General features: G+C 59.1%; 1 protein-coding gene across 2 annotated transcripts; it reads left to right on the top strand.

Moving 5' to 3' along the window:
- The first annotated feature begins 7,258 nt into the window (after positions 1 to 7,258).
- SSTR3 (somatostatin receptor 3) lies at positions 7,259 to 14,913 on the top strand. Of its 2 annotated transcripts, none has more exons than XM_036301861.1 (3): positions 7,259 to 7,845; positions 8,078 to 8,216; positions 12,099 to 14,913. In XM_036301861.1, exon 3 carries the CDS (start codon positions 12,134 to 12,136, stop codon positions 13,406 to 13,408), a length of 1,275 nt encoding a protein of 424 aa, XP_036157754.1. In that variant the 5' UTR covers positions 7,259 to 7,845; positions 8,078 to 8,216; positions 12,099 to 12,133; the 3' UTR covers positions 13,409 to 14,913. The 2 variants fall into 2 exon arrangements, with proteins under 2 accessions (XP_036157754.1, XP_036157753.1); XM_036301860.1 differs by having other exon boundaries at positions 8,053 to 8,216.
- The last annotated feature ends 2,116 nt before the right edge of the window (positions 14,914 to 17,029 follow it).

Below are 17,029 nucleotides of genomic sequence, written 5' to 3'. Positions count from 1 at the left end.
TTACAAATGCCAGACTTCCCACTCCTGTGGACAATTACACGTCTTTATCTAAACTTCCCCCACTCATTCAGCACAGTTAGTGAGCACTCACTCTGGGCCAGGTGCTGTTCTAGGTTTGGGGTCGGGGAGGGGGGGGGGCGGGGGCGGGGACAGGTCCAGGCGCGGGGATCCAGGCGTGCACAGGAGCTCCTGACCTATTTAGCTGGCATCCAGAGAGGCTAACATAAAGGAATAAAAAAAGAGACAGAAAACTCCGCCCCTGACAGCTCAGAGTCCCCGAGTCCCAGCCCTGTGAATTGCTTTGAGTTTCTATTTTCTTCTCCCCAGAGCCCCAGCCACCCACGCTGCCCCCCAAGTCCTGACGTTCTAGGCAGGACCCTCTCACTCCCCTGCCTCCCCGAGCCTCACCCTCTTGAAAGGAAGTGAGTGCAGGGGGAAACCCCCGCCTTTATGAGTTTCAGCTCAGACGAGTTTGTTTTTAAAGTGACTTCTCGTATGAAACAAAAATCTCACAGTAAAACCAACACTCGATGGAAACAGATGTGGTGGGCCGAGCCCCCACCCGGATCCTCAATGTTTCAAAGCCCAGAGGTGTCCGTCCCCTCTCCTGGGGCCAGAGTCTGAGGGGGGGGGGGGGGTCTTCTGCTTCCTGCTCTTCCTGTGCCCCGGAGGCCTGGCCACACCCCAGCTCCCTCTCCTCCTGCACTCACACCTCCACGGGCCGACTGGACTCTCACATCCTCAAAGCCACATCCACCCCAGCCTTTGCACAGCGGATCTGGTCCCCTTTCCTCGAACAATTTCCTCGGCTCCTCAAACTTCCCTGCATGCCTACCCCAGTGGACACGTCACTGCTTTATTCCAATGACGTCATAGAATTTATCTATTCATTGTGGGTCTCACCTGGCACCTATTGGCTCACTTAACCCTCCTCCTCGCCTTCTGAGGTGGGGACTAGCAGCGCTTGTTCTGCAGAGGAGGACATGGGTGCGCAGGAGGGCACAGGAATTAGGGCTCAGCTCATTAAGACACTGTTTTCCTCTCTCGGCCACGGCACCCTCCTCCTTGCTATCAGAATCCTAGTTCTGTGCAGAGCAGCAATGTATCTAACCCCAGACAAAAATACTTGTTTTCCCAGCCTGCTTCGCAGCTGGGGTTCCAAGATCACACAGTTCTGGCCGACAAGACATAAGTGAAAGTCAGCTGGAGAGGCGGCATCTGTGGACGTTTTTGTTTTCTTCACCCCCCCCCCCCCAAATGCCCTTTGTTCTGCCCTCTTTCCTGCCCTGAATACGGATGTGATGTCTGGAGCTGCAGCAGCCATCTTGCGAACCTGAAGCCAGCAGCATGAAGATGCCCGCTCACAGGCTAAGAATAGAGGAGCAGAAAGAGAGAGAGAGAAAAGCCTGGATCCTTGACAACTTTGATGGGCAGCTGAGCCAATGCCAACGGCCGCTTTATTACGGCAACAAAATGAAAATGAAACCACCTGTTTGTTTCCTCGCCGCTGGCCAGGCCTACTGTTAGCTGGCGGCATTTGTAATTGAGGTCTCAGGGCTTCTAGCCCCTTGCTTTTCCCACTGTCTCCGGTGCCCAGCACTCACTGTTCATGGGGCGAGTCACTTGTTTTTGCTCTGCAAATTGGCTGAGGACGGCGGGGGGGCGGGGGGGGCGCCTTTAGGTAGGAAAGAGAAACCTGTTTTGAAACAGGAAGAACTGCTGGTTGTGGGCAGAAGCTGTCAACACGGTGATGCTCACTCATTCGACAGCAACCACCCCCACCCCAAGCACCCAGCCACTCAGTCCGATGCATCAGACTTGGCTCCGTCCCATGCAATCATTGCCTGGTGGGCAGGGGAGCACCAGCCAACAAGACTCCTTCACTTGGGGCTCTCCGTCACAGCCCGGCTGCTCCTTGTTCCTTCTTCCAAAGCAGAGGCCCAGGGGTGCCCCTAGACCCTCCCACGCCCTCACCCCAGCATTCACTGTCACCAACTCTGGCCAGGTCTGCCTCCCCATGTCTGTTAAGCCCACCCCCTTACCTGGCCCACTGCCAGCCCCTGCTCTGGGCTTTGCATCTCTTCCCTGGACAGTCATTACAGCCTTTTCATTGGCATCCCAGCCTCCACAGTCGGCTTATACTCCAACCTCCACTCAGCAACCTGGGGGATTTCCTCATTTACAAACATGATTTTGCTTCTCAGATGCCTTCAAAGATGCTTATACAGCACTGATTCATTCAATCAAGTAATCATTCAGCAAATAGTTATTGAGCTGTGTGCCAAACACAGGGTTTGAAGGCAGGTCAAGGGAGGGCCTGCTCTTAGGAGCTTAGAGCCCAGTGGGGAGCTGCTGAATCTTCAGAGAGCCCAGGAAATATAACCTTGTGCTTAAATGGTTCACCATGACCTTAGCAAGTACCTGGTAGATGCTGGATACACAGTAAACCCAGCTTTCCAGCCATCAAAGCACCAGTCATGGCATGAGCCATTTTGGATGTGCCAGCCCAGTCGAGTCCCCGGATGACTGTAGCCCCAGCCAAGATCATGTAGAACAGAAGAGCCACCCCGCTGAGCCCAGCCAACCATAGACTCACGGGAGATGATAAAATGGTACACTGAAACAATTTTCAATCTTTAAAAAGTATTTTTATTGATTTTGAGAGGGGAAGGGAGAGGGAGAGAGAGAGAAACATTGATGTGAGAGTGAAACATCAATCAGCTGCCTCCTGCATGCCTCCTACTGGGTGGGGATCAAGCCTACAACACAGTCACGTGCCCAGATTGGCAACCCTTCAGTGCACAGGACGATGCCCAACCAACTGGACCACATGGGCCAGGGCCAATTTTCATTTTTTTCAACAACAATTTTTACCGACTTTTCAGAGCCCAAGTCCCTGCTATCTTTTTTTAAAAAATTTTTTTTATAAAAATTTATTTGAGCCAAAAATAAGATATGCCTGGAAGCAAAATCTCAACAGATTGAGAAAAATTGTCCCTGCTGTCTTTTCCTTTCATTGTTTACCTCTCCTCCTTCCCCTCTTAACTCTCCCATCACACAAGAAACGCTATGTATGTCTTTACCCTATCCTTCCACGCCTCTAGGGTCACCTGACTGCATCCAGGCCTTGTGGGCTATGGGAAGTAGGACAGGGTGGGCTCTGGAGAGGGAGGCAAAGGTCTAGGAAGGTTCTAGAAGACTTCTGAAGGCCTTGAGGAAGGTGGAATGATGAGCAGCCATCTGTATAACCGGAAGCTCAAGTCAACTCAGTTCCCATGTGCTCTGTGGCAGGAGCTGAAAGTGAAGAGCAGGGTGAGACCCAGCCTTCTGCTCCCAGGGGCTCTGAGGCCAGTGGGAGGGACAGACGTGTAAATCAGCACCCGGCCTGTGGTTGGGTTCACAATACCACAGCAGCGCACTCTATACCGAAAGGAAGACTCTGGTCTCAGGTGCCAGGGGAGAGAGATTTTTGCTTCCTGCACTTCGCTGAAGAGCAGCCACGACAACAAGGAGAACACAAAACAAACACAAACTCTCATTTTCAAAGAAAGCAGGAGACACCTGTGACCCCAAACCACAGCACAGGCAGGAGAGCAGGGGGACGGGTGGTAAATGATTTAACAGCCCCGACAGGCAAGCCAACCTGCCTGCTGTTCCCTGGGGGCGGGGCGGGGCGGGAGGAGGGGCGGAGCCTGAAGAGATGCAAACCAACTGGCCTGGCAGAACCCCAGGAGGCTCCCAAGGAGGGGCTCAGACACCACAGATGGCGAAGTCTGTTTCAGGAGCCGTTGGACTCCAGGTCTTCCCCTCTGCACTGTGCAGCCAGGCGACCATCCTTCTCTAAGCCCGGGCGGGGAGATTCCAGCCAGAGACTTCCGGACCCAAGGCCACTGGCTACTGGCTACGGGCATGTGGGGGTGAGACCCCAGGCTGCTTCCTGTGGGGGGCGGGGGGGGGGGTAGATTTGATGGTGCTTAGCAGGTAATCTCAGTCCCATCCCCCGCCCCTCCCTCCAGGCCATGCGTGTAATTTCCCACTCCACTGATGCAACCTGGCCCAGGTGACTTGCTTTTGGCCAATGGGTGGTTAGCATTCGCATCACTAGGAGAGACCTGAGTGTGTTTCGCCCTTGAGCTTGCTCTCTTGTGCTGACAAGAGAACGTGCCTGGTAAGCCTGCTGGCTACGAGTGTGAAAGAAACGGCGGCTGTAGAGGCGAGTTAAGTGATTCCACCCTTGAAGCACCCTATGCAGTAGCTTTGAAGATGAGGGACTGGGGCTCAGAGAGGTTAAGTCACAGATCCAAGATCACACAGCTAGGAAATGCTGAAGCTGAGATTCAACCCCAGGAGGACCCCGCAGGGACTGATGAACCCGGGGACACCTTAATGGGGACTCCAGTCACAAAGCCCCAGGGGGTGGGCTGGGAAGGCCTTTGGGCTCAACTTGTCTTACTGGAGAGGACGGACCCAGCATCTGCAGCTGAGGCCCCGCCCCGCTCTGTGGTTGGCTCTGGCCTAGGCTCTGTGCTGGGGAGGAGAGGTTCTGCCCTGGCTCTCAGGGTGGGAGGAGCCTGGGCCCCAGCTCCTGGGAAACCACCTGTCTGATGGTGGAGGCACATTTGTTGGACTTGGGGGAACCCTCCAGTCTGAGGGGAGAGACCCTAGTTTTGAGAGGGCCCGGGGGTGATGAAAAGACACATATAGCATCGTCCTATCTTGGGGAGGCAGGCCAGACAGCCCCTCCAGGTTGCCAGGGACATGAGGTGACAGGTCCAGGCCTCACACTCCAGGACCGCAATGCCAGGCAGGGCAGGGCCACCCCATGTCTCCCAGACACCCAGCGGCGCCTGCTCCCCAGAGCTCACAGGTATAGAGCTGCACTTCCTCCTTCTGCCCGTCCCGTCCCAGGGGGAGGGCTGGTCAGGGTCGTTTCTGCTGCGAAGGGCCGTGGGTGGGAGTGGGTGTTGGACTCAGGTCCCCCCTGTCCCCAGCTGGGTGCTCGCGACTCCTCACGACTCTCCGGCCTCCAGCAGCCGCTCAGCACAGTCTCCCTCCTCCTGCCACACTGCCCACTCCCCCTCGCCAGCTAGCTATCCTCTTTTCCTCCTTAAACAGGCAGCACATGCCTGCTGGCCAGGCCAGTGCCAGGCCTGGGGACACACACAGTCTCCCCTTCCCGAGCTCACAGCCCTGCACGGAGAACACAGCCCCCACAGCCGAGTCTTGAGGTCATTAGAGGCTCGTGGAGGGGGCGTGGCTCTGGGAAGCCGGGGGCGTGGTCCTGGGCTGTCTGGGGGCGGAGCTTAGCTAACCCAGGGCCTGGAAGGCTCCTCGGGAGGCCACCTGCAGGAGGACTTCCTTCACCTCACACAAGGGGTGGGGTGAGAGTGTCCGGCCACAGCTCGGAGACCTTGCCCTTCCCTCTGCCTGAAGGCTCTTCCCTGGACATTTGCTCAGTCTCTCTCACCTCTCCAGAGGCCTTCTGAGCTCCCCTGTCTCATGAATGAATGAGAGACTGGCAGACTTCATAAATGAATGAATGAGGCTGGAGGTGCCTGGAGCTCAGGCTGCGGGAGGGATCTGTAGATGAGAAGACCGGGGCAGGGGCGGGACAGGCGGCAAGATTGGGGAAGTATAAAGCCCGGTGGGCGATGAGAAGCCACTGGAGGCCTTGGGCAGGGGAGGGGCAGTGCCATGGAACCCTCCCTCACCCCCAGAGCCCACTTACTCCTCACCAACTTGTCTGGGCAGAAGAGTGAGGACTGCAGGAAGGTCTGTCCCTGGTCCTACTGTGTGCTGCAGCAGCCAGGATGGCACCCCTGGAAGAACCGGATTCCTGGCTCTCTGAGGGCCTACTACACACCAGCCTTACAATCAAGTGGGTCCAGCTCTGTCTTTAAGGAATGGGGCCCAGACAGTGCCTGGCACACAATAGGTATTCAACTAAGACTCCTGCCTTTCTCCTGACTGTTACCCCCTTGCCCTCCTGAGAAGGGGGCAGGCTGCTTAGTGGCAAGGCGCTCGAGAGCACACCTTTGGTGCGAGGCTTTGGCTTCTGCTGTGTGATCTGAGTAGACGGCTTCCCCTCTCTGAGCCCCAGCCTCCTTATCTGTAAACCGATGCACTAATGCCGCTTACCATGGCGGGTGTGGTGGCGAGAAGTAGGGTAACGGGCCTGAAGCAGCCCACGCCTAATAAAAATTGCCGTCATTACTAAGGGACCCTTAGCGTTTGTGACGCTCCCGTTGAAAGAGGATCTTAGGGCTGGTCTAGTCTCACCTCCCCACGATCCCAATGAGGAAACTCAGGCCTGGAGACGGGACGACTCACTCATGGTCCCTGGCAAGTCAGCACAAGCTGGGCACGGTGTCCTGGGGCAGCCAGGCCTGTGCGCAGGCCCCGGGCAGAGCACCTTAGAGCCAGGGGCCAAGGCGCCCCCGCCTGCTGCTGCGTCGCCTGCCAGCTAAGAATAGATTTCACAGTGACCACTTCCAACCGTTTTGATGATGGGAAATACTACCTTTGAATTTCAATTAAGCCAAATATTATTTCCCCCCAAAGAATTCTGCTCTTCTCAGCAGTAGACCTGCATCACAAATCATCATCCTTAATCATTACTATTAGATTTTGAGTTTTGTCAATGTAGGAAGAGTGGACATTTGTTTTCTGCAGCTTTGAGTTGCCTCCTGGGCCCCAGAGCCTGCAGCATTTATTCTGGCCCCTGTCCTCCCACGCCCCGCCCTGCCCGGGCCCCCCAGACTCAGCCAATCTCGGGACTGATGACCCCCGCCTGGCCTTCCTCCGTGCCCCGTGTCCAGCCTAGGGCTGGGAACAGGACTCCCATTCCAATGCTCACCCCACGCTGTCAGCCCTCCTGGTGGCACTGCCACACCCACCTGGCCTCGGGACCCAGCGTCACCCTAGGGGACATGTGCCATGGTGGCCTGGGGTAGGGGCTCCCTGGCCCCTGGCTCTCAGCCCCCAGCTTTCCTGTGTACCACCCTCTTCTCTCCACACCCTGCAGGAGCCAAGGCCAGCGTGGGTGGCTGAAATCTCCCCGGTAACAGGCCTCCCCCTCCTGCCAGCCTCCTCCCCTAACCTGCTGTCCCTCCTCCCTCACCCTGCACCTGCTCTCTGGCCCCTGGGCCCCTCCCCCCAGCCCCTCCCACACCCCCACTCCTGCTCCCTCCTTCCCTGGCTCTCCATGTCACCATCTGTGGCACAATCCTTCTCTGTCACTCTCTCTGCCACCCCCTCCTTCCCCTTCCTCCTTCCCCGCTCTCTATCCCTGCCTCTCTCCGCATCTCTCCCTCTCTTCCCTTCTCTCGCTCTCTTTCCTCCTCCTTTTATTCTCACTGTCACGCATTTCTCATCACTCCCCCTCATTCTGGCTTTCCACCCACTCACTGTCCTCTCTCTCTCTCCCTCTCTCTCCACCTCCGACCGACCCCCCTTCCCTCTATCTCTATTGGCTCCTATCATCCCCTGCTCCCCATTTCTCTTCTTTCCTTGGGAGGCTTCTCCCTCCATCCCCACCCCAGGCTCCTGCTTGCAGACCCCATCTGCGTCCCTGCCCTCCAGGACATGTCCTGGAGATGAGGGGGGACGCACCACGCACCAGCGGGAAGTCAGGGCTGGAGACCAGATGGAAGAGGCTCTGTGGGCAGACGTGGCCACTGCGGGCCTAGGAGGGGGCCTGGGCCGCAAGCGGTCTAGAAGGGGGCACTGTGCGGGGACCCCGGCTAAGGGGTGCTCTGGGGGCAGCTGGGGACTGTGCAGGGAGAAGGGACAACAGAATGATAACCAGCTTGGCAGCAAGGAGGGGATCCCTCACCCCACCGACAGGTAAGGAGGCTGGGGCTGCGGGAAGGGGGGGGTGTGTGTCCCAGAGGGTGGGGTTCTGGAGCTCCCCCTCTGCCCAGCGTACATTTGGGAGGTTGGGGCTGGCGGCTGGAGAGGGTGGGGAGGCCCAGGGGGCAGAGGGGCTTTCCTGTGGCCTCTGGGTGGGCTGTGGGGGTGGGGGGCCATTCATCTTGGAATTTTGCACCACAGCTCTCGGATCTGGGAATCGCTGCAGGGCCGTGTCGGAGCTGGAAGCGGCCAGATGCATCGTGCTGCGTGGCCTCCTCCGCTCACGCGCCGGCTTTCCTGAGCCCCCCGTCTGTGCTGGGCGCCGGGCTCTGCACGCTCCCGCGTAATCGCAGCCACCCCGGGAGGTGGGTACGCTTGTCTTCATTTAACAGGAGGAAACTGAGGCCCAGGGGGAGGAAGTGACTTGCCCAAGGTCACACAACTCGGGCATGTGGGGCGTGTTCCTGGGGTCAGCTGCCAGGCCTGGGGTGGGAGTGTTCAGTGGGCAGTGACCTGGGGCCTCCTCGGGGAAGGCCCGGGGCAGCAGAGGGCACAGAGAACACAGCTGGCCAGGGGCCAGCAGCCTGCGTGGTCTGGGCTGGTCCAGTCCCTGCTTCCTTTAAGCCCGAGGCCACCAGGACCAGGGGGCACTGATGGTTTCTGAGTAAACAGAACTGAGTTTGAACTCTGACCTCCCGCTCACCAGCTGAGTGACCTTGTGCAACTTGCTGAACCTCTCTGAGCCTCAACTTCCTCTTCTCTGAACCCCTCCCCCGTGGGCCCTGGGAGGGTTTCATAATGTGAGTTTGAGGCGTCTGCCCAGGGGCAAGGCCCCACCTCGCTCAGAGCGCCACTCGCCGAGCGTCTTGGTCTAGTCCTGTCTTCTGATGTTCTGGGTGCTGTGCTAGGTGCACAGGGTCCCTGCACCCAAGAGCCAGCACCCTAGAGGGGCGGCGGGGGGGTGGGGGGCAGACAAATGCAGAACCGATGGGGCGTCAGGGATCCCGCCCTCCTGAATTGTGTGGGGCTCAGGGCCGCCACCCGCCCTCTCTGGGCTTCCGTCCCCCTGAACAGTCCTCGGAGGGGTCCACCCCCAGCTTTCAGGCAAACGGTGCCAAGATAAGCCAGACAGGGAGGAAGAGCCTCCTCCGGGATGGACTGGATCATGCACAGGATTCCGGCTCCTTAAAGAAAAGGCGGCACCTAAATTGCAGGTCTGGCTGACGCCCCCGGAAAGCTGTTCTTTCCCTGCTTTTGGCGCCCTGGCCCCTTGAACTTGGCCAGGGGAGGTGGGTCCAGATTAAGGTGGAGGCAGGGCATCTCGTGAGGGGGCCGGGGCTCTGGGGGGAGCTGGGCCTAGTGGGTCCCCTGTATCCTAGCAGGACCCTGTGTGTTAGCACGTGTGCTGTGCAGGTGGGTGCACACGTGTGTGACCGGCGAGAGGGAGGCTGTCCTCAGAGCTCACCCCCAGGCCTCCCTGGGGGCATCTGTCACTGCAGCCTGGCAATCAGGTCTGCCCGGCTCACTGCTCCTCTCTTGGGAGCCCAGCACCCCTCCCTCTTCCATCGATGGGCTGGACTGGTCGCCTGGCAGGGAGGCTGTAACGAGGATCTGCGACAGGGAGGCAGGGGGGATGGGTGGGTGACGCAGGGCTCCCGGAGGAGGCCAGGGCTCAGGTCCCAGATTCCACGGTCCCGGGTCTCAGGAGGGCTGGCTTGGGTACTTGGAACGCTAACATTCCCTGATTCAAGGCCACGGATCTAAAAGCCCATGACCACAACTCAGTTCTAAGAATCTACAATTCTATTTCTAGGCCTGCAAGAGTCTAGGGATTTGGGTCTATGGTTCTACTAGTTCCAGGTCCTGAGGAGCCGCGAGAGCTCTAAACAGGCCGGTGGGAGAGCTGGAAGCCAGCTGGGTGGCCTGACCCCCCGTGGCACCAGGCAAGTGCCTTCCCCGGGCCTGGCCTCAGTCTGCCAGCCTGTGAAGTGGGTCCTCCCAGCTCTGCCCCTTCACAGCTCTGTGACCAGAGCGTGTGGACTCACTTCGTTCCCGGTCTGCATGTTGGGAATGGCAGACACAATGCTTACCACAGGGTGCAGGGCGTCACCCGCTTACCCGGGAACCTGGCAGTCAGGCTCAGTGACAAGGAGGTGGCCACACTGCTAGGACCCCATGAGCCACTGCCCAGAGCCCCTCCCTTAGAGATGCGGTCCCAGGCCCAGGGGAGCTGATGAGGGCCTGGGGTGATGAGGACAGGGAGGGGGTACTCTGAGCCCAGCCAGCCTGGGGTCCCCTCAGGGGGAGCCACAGCCAAGGGGTGCTTTGCCATTCTCGGCATCGCCCTGCCTGGCACTCAGAACCCTCAGAAGCCCCAGATCATCAGGCAGGGCACCCAGGCGCGCTCGCCCTCCCAGCGATGCTTGCTCCGAGTTGGGGCACCTGCCCTTTCCCGGAGCTTTGCATCTGGAAAGCAGGGTCCTGACAGGGCAATGCGAACCCCCAGTGTTGGATTGGCAGGAAGATATTGGATCTGGGAGGGTCATTAGGAAGCAGGGGGAGGCCCAGGCCCAGAGGAGGCCGCAGCTTCCAGCCTGGTCTCTAACTGGGCCTCCTGGGAGCCAGGAAGTCCGGCTGAGGGAGGCTAGCAAATCCGGGGGCCGGGGGGGCCTTTCCCGGGGGTCTGGGTCTCCACTCTCAGCAATGCATCCTCCCTCCGTGTTAAGATCTGTCCCCTCTGGTTCTCTGATTCGTTTGGATGGTGCCTCAAACACGGATGCAGAGCTCGGGCTGGTGTGAAAGGGACAGCTGGGGGACCGGAAAGGTTCAGAGCTGAGTGAGAGCGACTCCACGCGTAAGGAGAGTCGAGTCCAGCAGGGGAGCCAGGAGGAGTCCCAGCTCTTCATCATGCATGGGAGGTGTGACAAGAAGGGCCCTAACACAGTACGTGGGAATGCTGGTTCCCACCGTGCTGGGGGACGTGCTCCTACTGATGCTTCAAAACCCATCCTGAAATGCCCTCTTCTCAGGGAGACCTGGCTTGCCAGGGCTGGGGGAGGCAGCTGAGTGAGAGCGGGTTGGCGACCGCTGCTCTAGTGTGTTTTGAATTTCTCTACAAGTCTCCCTCTGGGGGAGAAGGGGCCCCAGATAGCCCTCCCTCCCCAGGTTCACAGCCAGTCATCCTGGGCAGGGTCTTTGCATGTGGGCTGGGGCAGGCAGAAAAAGTCCCCAAGGGCTCTGACTCCCAGGGGAGGGGTACTTCTGAGCCTGTGGTTCTTAATCTGATGAAAGCTCTGGGCATTCAGAGTTTTCGGGGTTCATGGATGCTCTGAAGTTCATCTGGAGACCCAAGTTCAAGGTTAAGGAACCGTGACATGCAGCAGTGTTTTCAAATGTGAGGGCTGAGACCTGGGTGTCCCAGTCCATTTGGGCTCCTACAACAGATTACCATAGACTGGGGGACAGACATATAAACAACCGAAATTTACTGCTCACAGTTCTAGAGGCCGGAAGTCCAAGATCAGAGTGCTGGCAGATTTGGTGTCTGGTGAGGGCCTGCTTCCTGGTTCATAGATGGCCATCTTTTTGCTGTGTCCTCACCTGGCGGAAGGGGCAAGGGAAAGGGAGCCTCATAAGGGCACTAATCCCCTTCATGAGGGCTCCACCCTCATGACATAATCAGCTCCCAACACCACCACACTGGGGGTTAGGATTTATTGCTTTGGTGGGTGACACATTGTCTATAGCAGCGGGTGATCCACGTGGGGCTCCGCGGGCTGGGACCATCTTATGTAGAAAGGGCAGGAGTTGCTTTATGAGGCAATATGACTCCATTGGTTGCTATGTAAAATGTACTGGCATCGAAAATATTTGGAAAGCACCGGTGTAAAGGAAAGGGCCTATGTTGTCATCGGCTGATTGAATGATCCATTGATTCCTTATTGGACATTTGTGTAGCACTCACCCTGTGCTCAGGCGAGGGGACACAGGCCGCGCTGGTCCCTGCCCTTTAGAGCCAGGCAAGCCGGCGCCCCTCACCACACCGTAGCTACGGTGGTGCAGGAAGGTCACTCTCCCTCTCTGAGACTCAGTCTCCTCCTCTGAGAAGTGGGGATACCTTGCTGGCCTGTGCAGCGACGAGCTGGTGCATGACACTCTGGCCGAGCACAAGTTCAGTGTGAGGAGGGAGGGGCAGCTGGGAGGAAGCCATCTTGAGCCATGACCTGGCTGTGTCCTCCCTCCTCCAGGCCGATAGCGGACTGCTGACCGCCCTCCCTCAGCCATGGACCCCCTTGGCTATCCTTCCCCGGTGCCCGCCACCTCGGAACCTGAGAACGCCTCGGCCTGGCTCCTGGACGCCACCCTGGGAAACGTGTCCGTGGCCCCGAGCACGGCCGGCCTGGCTGTCAGGGGCGTCCTCATCCCACTGGTCTACCTGGTGGTGTGCGTGGTGGGCCTGCTAGGCAACTCCCTGGTGATCTACGTGGTCCTGCGGCACACGGCCAGCCCGTCGGTCACCAATGTCTACATCCTCAACCTGGCGCTGGCCGACGAGCTCTTCATGCTGGGGCTACCCTTCCTGGCCGCCCAGAACGCCCTGTCCTACTGGCCCTTCGGCTCCCTCATGTGCCGCCTGGTCATGGCCGTGGACGGCATCAACCAGTTCACCAGCATCTTCTGCCTCACGGTCATGAGCGTGGACCGCTACCTGGCGGTGGTGCACCCCACCCGCTCGGCCCGTTGGCGCACCGCCCCCGTGGCGCGCGCCGTCAGCGCGGCCGTCTGGGTGGCCTCGGCCGTGGTGGTGCTGCCCGTGGTGGTCTTCTCGGGCGTGCCCCGGGGCATGAGCACCTGCCACATGCAGTGGCCCGAGCCCGCGGCGGCCTGGCGTGCCGGCTTCATCATCTACACGGCCGCGCTGGGCTTCTTCGGGCCCCTCCTGGTCATCTGCCTCTGCTACCTGCTCATCGTGGTCAAGATGCGCTCGGCGGGACGGCGGGTGTGGGCGCCCTCGTGCCAGCGGCGGCGGCGCTCCGAGCGCAGGGTCACGCGCATGGTGGTGGCCGTGGTGGCGCTCTTCGTCCTCTGCTGGATGCCCTTCTACGTGCTCAATATCATCAACGTGGTGTGCCCGCTGCCCGAGGAGCCCGCCTTCTTCGGCCTCTACTTCCTGGTGGTGGCACTGCCCTATGCCAACAGCTGCGCCAACCCCATCCTCTATGGCTTCCTCTCCTACCGCTTCAAGCAGGGCTTCCGCCGGGTCCTGCTCCGGCCTTCCCGCCGGGTGCGAAGCCAGGAGCCCCCAGCCGGACCTCCAGAGAAGACAGAGGAGGAAGAGGAGGAGGAGGACGAGGATGGACAGGAGGGTGGGGAGAAGGGCGCCGGGAAGCAGGGGGAAGCCAAGGAGATGAATGGCCGGGTCAGCCAGATCACACAGCCTGGCACCAGCAGGCAGGCGCTGCCTCCCAGCTGTGTGCCCGGCAAGGAGCAGCAGTTCCTGCCCCAAGAGCCTTCCTCGGGGGAGAAGCCGGGTTCCCTGCACATCAGCTGTCTGTAGGGCTGGTGGAGGGCCAGAGTGGCCCAAGCACAGAGCACAGGCTGTGGGTGCGCCTCGGGGCTGCCACCCAAGGTGCCAGGGGCCCGTGATGGGCTGTTCAGATCCCACTGCTGCTGAGACTCGCTGTGTGACCTCCGACAGGTCACTTGCCCTCTCTGGGCCTCGTGTTCTCCTCTGTGACTCAGGGATGGGAGTCATCGGTCTAGACAAGCGCTGCCGGATGAGAAGACTGGAAGGACATGACCGCTGGGCTGACCCTCCTGAGGGGGCCCCAGGTTAAGGGGAGAGGTGCAGACTGGCCGTCCCCTTCAGAGACAGAGCATCCTGGTGGGTTGGCCTGAGTCTGGGTCCTCAGAGGATAAACCAAGGCCTGGATTTCCTGGGCTCAGAGTCAGGTTCATAAGAGAGGGGCTGGGGCCCAGGTTCACAGGGAGCTGGACTAGCACCACCCCCAAGCCCCCAGTAGAAGAAAATCTTGCCCCGTGGGGGGCAGGTGTGAGGCGGCTCAGGCCCGCACCAGCTCCCCACTATTGCTGCAAGGCCTTGAGGCAGCTCTTCTCTCTGGGCTGCAGGCCTCACCTGCTGAGCCACCCAGTAACCTCCAGGCCCTCTTGCCAGACGGTCGGGCCAGGACTCCTGTGATCCTGGACTTGAGAAGAAGCGAATTTTCCAAGAAGCTTGTTAAGTCCAGCTGTAGGGTCCCTTGCTGCTTGGGCCCTCTGAGTCCCTGAGCCTAATTTTGTACTTGGAATTTTGTATCGCTTTTCTTAAAGAGGGACCCCATATGCATAAGCTTAGGCCACCCAAAGCCTAGCTCGGGCCCTGCTGAGGGCAGCCCACGAATCCCCAAAGCAGCTCACTTTGTGTTCGGAGCCTGGAGGGGGGACGGGGGTGTCTCTGGGTCTGTGAGAGCTCACAGGAGAAGCATCCCTGTGCTTCCCCTCTCGCTGACCAAGGCAGGGACCCCACCAGGCATACTGGCACGGAAGGGCAGAGGGTAAGACAGTGAGTGCTGAGAGGAGAAGGAGGAGGAGGAGGAGGGGAGGACAGGAGGGAGGAGGAGGAGGGAAGGAGGACGAGGGTGGAGGATAGATCTGTTCCATGACCTTGGAGCTGTCCTTGGCCCCTCTGGACTGAGCCCAGTTGCTGCATCAATGAAACTGAGTTGCCTGGCCCAACAGTCCCAAGAAAACGATGCCATCAGGTGGAAGAGCAAATGCTCTGAAAGGCACAGGGCCAGCCCCTTGAGGCCGATCAGTGCTGGGAAGAGGGGCTGGGCCTGGCCTGTGCTGAGAAGCAGGGCCTGGTAGAACGGAGCAGGCCTCTCCCCCTCTGAATTCCCCGGGCTGCAGGCTGGAAAGGCCCAGGGAAGACAAGACAAGACAAAAAAGTGGGACCACAGGGCCCTCCCTGGTTTGGCTCAGTGGATAGAGTGTCAGCTTGTGGGCGGAAGGGTCCTGGGTTCGATTCCAGTCAAGGGCACATACCTCCATCCCGGCCCTGGTCAGGGCACATGCGGGAGGCAACCAGTCGATGTGTCTCTCTCATGTTGCTGTTTCTCTCTCCCTGTCTCACCCCTCCCTTCCACTCTCTCTAAAAATCAATGGAAAAATATCCTCGGGTGAGGATTAACCACCACAACAAAGGTGAGACGACAGGGAGAGACCACTGCCCAAGGCTGGCCTGGACCGGCCTGCACTCCCTCCCCCAGGTGACCCCTGAGAGCCACAGTGAGACCGGCCCCGGGGAGGGTGGTACCTCTGGCCAAATTGCCCAAACCCTCCACCTGCAGGGGCAAGGGGTCCTCAGGGAAAGCACACGGACCACAACTTGGGGGACCCACATCTTCAACTCACCTCAGATCCTGGCCAGCCGCGACCTCTCCGGGCCTCAGTTTCCCCATCATAAAATGGAGGTGGCTGTCCCAGCTTGCCTGCCTCCTTGGATTTGGGGAGGACAATAAGTCACATCAGGTAAACTGCCACACACACTGAAGGGGGGGGTGACCCCCTTCTCCTTCACCTCTGTATCTGGGCCTTGGGGGTGAGGACATGACGAAGGTGAACTTGGGGGTCAGAGGCTCAGGGAGACAGGGCCTGGAGGAGTGTTTCACCACCTTAGGGGACCCAGGGGTCCAAGTGCAGAGGCCACTCCACCTTCCTGATTCCTGGGACAGGGAGGGAAGCCTGTTCTGCAAGGGTGGCTGGGAGGCCCCTTAGAGAAATTCTTTGCCGCTTCTGCCCCTAGCTCTCATCAATAAAGATGGTGGCACATGACAACAGCCATGACCTGGGTCAATTTCTTTGCCAGGTGCTGTGTGTCTAGATCGGTGTGCGTGTGTGTGTGTGTGTGTGTGTGTGTGTGTGTGTGTCTAGATCGTGTGCATGTGTGTGTGTGTGTGTGTCTAGATCATGTGCATGTGTGTGTGTGTGTGTGTGTGTCTAGATCGTGTGCATGTGTGTGGGTGTGTGTGTGTGTGTCTAGATTGTGTGCGTGTGTGTGTGGGTGTGTGTATGGGCGTCCATCTCTATCAGATGCTCCCTGAATCCATCTCAGCTCTGTGTGCCCAGGCCTCCAGGGGACGTGGAAGATGCCCCTGACAAGCCTCAGCCTCTCATCTTACAGATCTTGATGCAAACGCAGCAGTTATGCTTTCTTCCTGTATCCAAATCTCAAATCTCATGGAAGGAAGCTGATTGGTCCCAACTAGGGCACATGGTGGCCCCTTGGGCCAATAACCAAAGACAAGGTGATAGAGTGCCATGATTGGCCAGGTGTGGGTCATGTGACCATCCTCCCAGCCAGAGAGAAGGTAGGACTCTGTGATGAATAGTCTGGCTGACCAATGGCGTGGGAGTTGGGTGGGGGACAGTCTACAATGGCAAAGGGAGACTAGCCAGGGAGTCTGGGGGAACCCGGGAGAGTCTCCCCAAGAAGGCCAGGGACCCACGATGGGCTAACGGGAGAGGAGAGTTTGCCCCAAGGTCCAGTGACCTGCCCGAGCTACACAGGCCAGGCCAGGCCCCAGCCTGGGATGGACGTTACAGCCAGGCCTTTCCCTCCTTCTCTCGGGCCAGAACCTCTTCGACAGCATCAAGAGCGAGCCCTTCTCCATCCCTGAGGACGACGGCACTGACCTCACTCACACCTTCTTCAACCCTGACCGCGAGGGCTGGCTGCTCAAGCTGGGTGAGGCACAGATCACTCAGGCACACGGGCACACGCAGGCACACACTCGGGCACACTGGGGGCACATGGCTGACACACACAGGCACACACTCATGTGCACTGGGGCACATGCTGCCACACACAGGCACATACTCAGGCAGACTGGGTCACAGGGCTGACACACACAGGCGCACACTCAGACACACCGGGGCACACACTCATGCACACTGGGGCACATGCTGACACACACACAAGTTGACATGCAACCTCAGGGTGGTATGGAGCCGGTCCCAGACCTCCTGACTCCCGGTACAGCTGTCGGCCTGCCCCATCTCTCCATCCGTCTGTCCTGGGAGTGAAGGGGATGGTGGGGGAGGGAAGGACAAGCAGGAAGAGAGGCAAATGCTGACAGACCCACAAGCCCTTCACCTCCAGTTCCTCTCCCTTCCCGAG

The sequence above is a fragment of the Myotis myotis genome, unplaced genomic scaffold (genome assembly GCF_014108235.1).
Source record: "Myotis myotis isolate mMyoMyo1 unplaced genomic scaffold, mMyoMyo1.p scaffold_m19_p_3, whole genome shotgun sequence".
Taxonomy (NCBI): domain Eukaryota; kingdom Metazoa; phylum Chordata; class Mammalia; order Chiroptera; family Vespertilionidae; genus Myotis; species Myotis myotis.
This window is presented reverse-complemented; position numbering and strand designations above follow the sequence as displayed.